At 39.7% G+C, this 6,844-nt stretch overlaps 1 protein-coding gene across 1 annotated transcript in view; it reads right to left on the bottom strand.

Annotated features, from left to right (window-relative positions):
* The window catches only part of ATP6V1H (ATPase H+ transporting V1 subunit H), a 241,165-nt gene that overhangs the window by 224,620 nt on the left and 9,701 nt on the right, over nucleotides 1-6,844 (bottom strand). The window contains exons 2-3 of the mRNA XM_007952207.2: nucleotides 5,677-5,779; nucleotides 2,308-2,397 (exon numbers count right to left, since the gene is read on the bottom strand). Coding sequence (XP_007950398.1) covers nucleotides 2,308-2,397; nucleotides 5,677-5,779 — 193 coding nt within the window. The remainder of the gene's footprint in view (nucleotides 1-2,307; nucleotides 2,398-5,676; nucleotides 5,780-6,844) is intronic.

Consider the following 6,844-nt stretch of genomic DNA (forward strand, 5'->3'; position numbering starts at 1 on the left):
TTGACTGCTAACCAGAAGGCTGGCGGTTCAAACCCACCAGCCACTCCTTGGAAGGAAGATTGGGCAATCTACTTCCATAGTGATACTGCCTTGGAAACCTAAAGAGGGCTTTCTATAAGCCGGATCCGACTCAACAGCAATATGTTTGATTTTTTGGTTTTATACACATACATACATAAATAAATGAAGCCAAGATCTGCATGCCAAATCACATGCCTTCATTTCAGGTGCAGTCCCATATAATAACCAACCTGGTGTTGTGAAGTACCACTGAATTGCTTCTGACTCACAGAGAATCGATGTGACAGTGTAGAACTGCCTCATAAGGTTTTCTTGGCTACAATCTTTACAGAGCAGATCACCAAGTCTTTCTTCTGCTGAGTTGCTTGATGGGTTTGAACCATCAACTTGTCAAGTGATTAATTGTTTGTGTCATCAGGGCTCCTGAGCGAAGGCATGCCATTCCCAATTTATTTTAACTGTTTTAAAAGAAAAAGTGCTGAGAGGGATCAAGGTCACTCTTGGCAGGCCTCCATCAACACAGGCTTACTTACTGAACCATCACTTACACCATATAATCACTACATTCGTATAAATGACATCATGTCCCCTAGGCAGACAGCACTATTTTTCCTCACTTTTATAATCTGAACAGTAAGCACAGGGTTTGGGGAACACAAGTGGGGTTATGGGTTGAATTGTGTCCCCCTAGCTCTGGTGGCATAGTGCCTAAGGCATTTGACTGCTAACCAGAAGGCTGGCGGCGGTTCACACCCACCAGCCACTCCTCTGAAGAAAGGTTGGGCAATCTACTTCCATAGTGATACTGCCTTGGAAACCCAAGGAAGGGTCTCTATGAATCAGATCCAACTCAATAGCAGTAAGAAAACGAGAAAAAATATGTGTTGGAATCCTAACCCTCGTACCTGTGGATGTGATCCAATTTTAAAATAATTTTTCTTTGTTATGTTAATGAGGTCTTATCACTGTAGCATACGTCTTAAATCTACTTACTTTTGGGATTTAAAAAGAGCCATTCAGGTACATAGAAGGAAGAATAAGGGAAAGATAGATGCCACCAGGAGATCTCTAAGGTACACCAAGAACACTACAGAAACTGAAACAAGGATTATCCCCCAGAACGAACAGAGAGCAAGCCTTCCCCTAGAGCTGGTGCCCTGAATTCAGACTTCTATACTCCTAAACTGTGAGAAACTAAATTTCTGTTCATTAAAGCTACCCATCTGTGGTACTGCTATGGTAGCATAGTGCCTAAGGCGGCGTTCACACCCACCAGCCACTTCTCGGAAGGAAGATGGGGCAATCTACTTCCGTAGTGATACTGCTTTGGAAACGCAAGGAGGGGTCGCTATGAGTCGGATCCGACTCGACGGCACATAACAACAACAACAATAATTAGTTGTTTAATAATTAATGTTTCCAATGTCCCTAAGCACCCAGACTGACACTTTAAGTCTCTTGAGACATGCAGACATGGATTGGTCTCAGCAGCCAGAGAGCCTGTGTCATCAAGGACTGGTCTATAAACCAACAATCTGAGCCTCAATTATACTTTGGGGTAGAAAACAAAACTGTGAATGCAAGAGAACTTTCTGCATTCAGGGACAGTAAAGCAGTTGTTTTATGCGATTGGAAAAGTTTCAGATGATAAGCACAGCTGTTCTCAAAAAAAAAAACAATGCTTTGGAGGGCAAGGACCTTGCGCACATTCAGCACTGAACCCCCAGTGCCTGGCACAGGCCTAGGATACATGGGCACTAAAATTTGTTCAATGACTGAAACAGAAAGAATCACATCACCTACAGGTCCATAGACCTTCCAGAAAGCCTCACACATCACTGGTGTTCAAAAAGAACACTGAGGTATTGTAGGCAAAAATATATATTGATTACTTGACATCTTGAAAAACAGCATAAAATAATCCATATATGGACATTCCACCTTCAGCACCATTACCAAAATACAATTCACATAAGTAAGAATAAATATATATTACATTCTAGGGAGAAAAAAATCAATGCTGTGAGTGAAACAGGGAACAGTGGTGGTACAGGGATTAAGTGCTCGGCTGCTAACCAAAAGGTCAGCATTGAAAACCACCAGTGGCTCCGAAGGACAAAGATGTGGCAATCTGCTTCCACAGAGATTACAACCTTGGAAATTCTATGGGGCAGTTCTATTCTGCCTTATGGGGTTACTATGAGTCAGAATGTACTTGGCAGCAAAAGATTTTTTTGGTTTTGGTAAGTGAAATTGTGAGGTACACAAAAAGATAAATATACTTACCTGCAGCATGTCATCGACCATAGTTAGAATGTACTGAACTGTCTGTTCTTTGGAGATATGAGTCATGAGATTTATAAATGTTTTAGCACACTAGAAAAAGAATTTTTAAAATTAATGTTACTGTTTTCAATCATAAATAGCATTTTAATAGAATTTCAGTGAAACATTATTTCTCTTCCATGCATATTTCAATTACAGAAAACATATACCTTTCAAAAGTGTCTACCTTTCACAAATATTGTGACGTGTGGGAGGACCACACTCTGACCTACATCCAAATTTTTGGTATCTAGTGATAAATTTAAAAATGTTTGCTATTTCTAAAGACATACCTAGCTATTATCAACTCTTGATTACACATGGTAACATAAAGGTTCAATATGTAGACAATCAAAAATTGTAATTGGTCTAGAATTGTTTCTTACTCTATTTTACCTTTTGCACTTACTGGGAAACAGTATTAGAGAAAAAGAGTACTGCAAATGGAATCAGAAGGCTTTGTCTTATTTCCCTTCTACAAATTATCATCTATGGGACAATCTTTCTGGAATTCAGTAAAAACTGGAGCCAACAATATGTTTCCTATCAATTTTCTCAGTATTGCAATAAGAATCAGACTGAGTTGTATACAGGCTCTTTCAGCAAACAAAGGACCCTATATTAGAAAACATGATGGACTCCGGAAATGCATCTTATTCAGGTCATGTTCTAAAATCAGAATACAAATCAAACAGTGTAAAATCAAAATTATCCTATATAATCCTTTTAATCTTCCATGGTTCTGTGTGTGCAACACCATTCCATAACAGGTCTGTGTCGTACTTTGAGAAACCTTCCATACCCTAAGGACATAGAAATTCAAGTACATTTCATTCAGTATTCATTCATTCAACACATCCTCAATGTAATAAATAGCATGTAATAAGGGAGCTTTGGTGGAGTAGTGCCTAAGGCATCTGACTGCTAACCAGAAGACTGGTGGTTCAAACCCACCAGCCACTCCTCGGAAGGAGGGTTGGGCAATCTACTTCCACAATGACACAGCCTTGGAAACCCAAGGAGAGGTCACTGTGAGTTGGATATGACTCGACGGCAGTGAGTTTTTTTTATTTGGTACAAAAAACTGTATAGCTTATCAAAATCATACTCATTCCACAGCCTATGCTGTATGAGTCATATCTCCTATAGAAGTCCATTTATCACAATGAATACTGGTTGAAAACATCACAGAATTAATACCTGTAACAATATTCACATCACTAAAAGAAAAAAAAAATCAATACTAATAAGTTACTCCATTTCTTAAAACTAAAACATTAAAGTGGTAAACAATCAACCTCTTTCAGTCAAAAAAAAATATAAACTGCCTTTGGCATGTCTAAAGAGCTCTGGTGGCATAATGCCTAAGCATGTGACTGCTAACCAGAAGGCTGGTGATTCAAATCTACCAGTCACTCCACAGAAGGAAGACTGTGCAATCTACTTCTGTAAAGATTTACCACCTTGGAAACCCAAAGGTGGTCACTTTGAGTCAGAATTGACTCAATGGCCGTGACTTTGGTTTGGTTTTTGGTTTGGCATTTCTTTCACAGCTCTTTTTTTAGACAAACTGCCTGAGTAGTACAAATTGTTAAAATGCTTGGCTGCTAACCAAAAGGTTGAAGGTTCATGTCCATTCAAAGGCACATCATAAAAAAGGCCTGGCAATCTAATTCCAAAAAATAATCCACTGAAAATACTATGGGGCACAGTTCTACTCTTACACATAGGCGGTCAACACGAGTCAGCATCAACTCAATGGCAATGGGTTTCTGCTATTTTGTTGGGTGAAACAACATATTTCCTGGCAACCACCCCATAAAGTCCCATATTAAGGCCAGGGCCTGAGGAAGGCAGGCCTGGGGATTGGAGGCTGCTTTTGCTTGGGTATGGCTTTATATTAATTAAGGCCCAGGCCTAAGGTAGGCAGGTGCAGAGGGGTTAGGAACAACTAAGGGAGACAAACTTGTCTGTCAGTTTGTCATCCTGCAGTGGCTCATGTGTTGCTGTGAGGCTGGAGGCTATGCCACCATGTTGCAAAACGCCAGCAGGCTTACCCATGGTAGACAGGTTTCAGCGAAGCTTCTGGGCTTAGACAGACACGGAAGAACGAAGAGGCCATCCACTTCTCAAAGGATTGACCAGTGGAAACCTTATGAATAGCAGTGAAACACTGTCTATTACTACAAAACTTTATGGACAACACTGAAACATTGTCCACCTAGTTTCAGTGGTAGAGCAGGAAAAGACACTCCCATATACTGCTGGCAGGCATTGTAAATTGTTATAATCTATCAAAAGAACATTTTCATTGGTGCACATCCAACCCTTATAAATTTCCAAATTGTCTGATCAATAATTACATTTCCAAAATTTGTTATAAGGAAATAATCAAGTATGTTAACTTCAAGATTCCTTATAATAGAAACCAAAATAAAACTCACTGCTGTCGAGTCGGCTCTGACTCACAGTGACCCCTCCTTGGGTTTCTGAGGTGGTATCACTATAGAAGTAGATTGACCAATCTTCCTTCCGAGGAGTGGCCGGTGGGTTTAAACTGCCGGCCTTCTGGTTAGCAGTCAAATGCCTTAGGCACTACACCAAGTTCACGTTCATATTAACAAACGGGTAGGTTACATATGTATAGTAAAATATCTAGTGAAGAACAGACTAAAATGTTAACAATGTTAACACAGGTTATCTTGAATCAAGGAAAATTAGATTAAATAATTCTCATTTTCTTCTTTCTGATGTTTCTTTTAACCTGTCAAATTAGACACTTCAAACACTACTAGTGAGAATGTTGTTGTTATGTGCCATCGAGTCGGACCCAACTCATAGAGACCCCTCCTTGGGTTTCCGAGGCAGTATCACCATGGAAGTAGATTGCCCAACCTTCCTTCCAAGGAGTAGCTAGCTGGTGGGTTTGAACCGCCAGCCTTCTGGTTAAAAGTCAAATAAATACCTTAGGCACTATGCTACCAGAGCTCCACTAGTGGGAATACAAAGTGGAAAAACTTTCCTAAAATAAAAGTTTAAGCAACTCTAAAAACTTCATATACTTTGAAATGATAAATTTCCTTCTAGGAATCTATTCTAAGAAGATATTCAAAAATGCGAGAGAGATTGGAAGTAAAAATATATTCAATATAACATTTTTTTCCAAAATTAGATAACTGGAAACCACTTAAATGTCTTCCAATAAAAGGATTTTTAGTTAAATTATGATACATAGTTACAATGGCCTATTACATAGTCATTAAAATTTGTTTTTCTAGAATTTTTAATGACACGGTGAAGAGTTCATGATAAAATGTTTGTATCAATCACCTGGCTGCCTTCAGCTTGCAGCATGTCTTGCTTCTCTTCAGGACTTCTCTTCATTTCAAATTTTTGAATAAATTCACAATCTTCAGCAGAAATCATCTGTCCCCTAGAAAGTAAGAATAAGCTGTTTTTGTTCAATATAAGTTGAATAGCCACTGTGAGAAAGTGATAGAGGAATTCTCAGCCTTTCTCCTCTCTCCTGGCACCACTAGACTGTATGACCTCTCTGGAACCTGAGTTAATTTATCTGCAAAAAGGGAGTAACAGCCAAATTGTCTTTAAGGAGTTGTACTGTGGCTGCACTTAAATAATTCATACCACTTGGCTCACAGTAAGGAGCTCTTGTGGTGTAGTGTTTAAGGCATTTTGCTGTTAAACAAAAGGTCAGTGGTTTAAACACACCAGCTGCTCTGCGCAAGACAAGGCAGCCTTGAAAACACAATGCAGGTCACTATGAATCTAAACTGACTCAATTGCAGTGAGTCCAGAGTCTGGGCTCATAGTAATAAGCACTCAATAAAAGTTATCTGTTAGCACTATCCAATGTCTCACCCTCACTTCCACTCCCAAGCCAAATAATGTATTTGGCCACCTAATTCATCAAAATCAAAGCCTCTTTAAATGAACTTTTACAATCCGTAAGTGCTTCAAGTTATCTTCACTTTCAGCAAGCAAGGCTGTGTCATCTTATCACAGGTTGTGAATGAGTCTTCCTCCAATCCTGATGCCCTGTTTTTCATACCCATGTCACTTTAGTTTTGTATTTCACTGTACATAAATTATATTTCAATAAAATGTATTAAAAAAAAAAGGCAAAGTTCAATCTCTTTAGCACAGTGCAAAAAGGGCAAGGAGGCCACATATTCTGACCTCCTAGAACCCCACAAGAGGAAGGCAGAATCACTATCAATAGCCTAAGGCCTATTACTGCAAAACCAGACATGCTGCCTCCCTCCAGCCTTTTCACCAACCGTTCCTCCCAAAGCCCCCACCACCTCTCTCCTGGGTTCGATAATTCACTGCAGTGGCCACACAGAACTCACAGATTATGAGGTTTACGAGGAGCTCTGGTAGCATAGTGGCTAAAAGCACTTGACTGCTATCCAGAGGGCTGGCGGTTCAAACCCACCAGCCACTCCTCGGAAGGAAGGTTGGGCAATCCTACTTCCAT

This window comes from Orycteropus afer, unplaced genomic scaffold (genome assembly GCF_000298275.1).
Source record: "Orycteropus afer afer isolate SDZICR_OR568_19922 unplaced genomic scaffold, OryAfe1.0 scaffold00329, whole genome shotgun sequence".
Taxonomy (NCBI): domain Eukaryota; kingdom Metazoa; phylum Chordata; class Mammalia; order Tubulidentata; family Orycteropodidae; genus Orycteropus; species Orycteropus afer.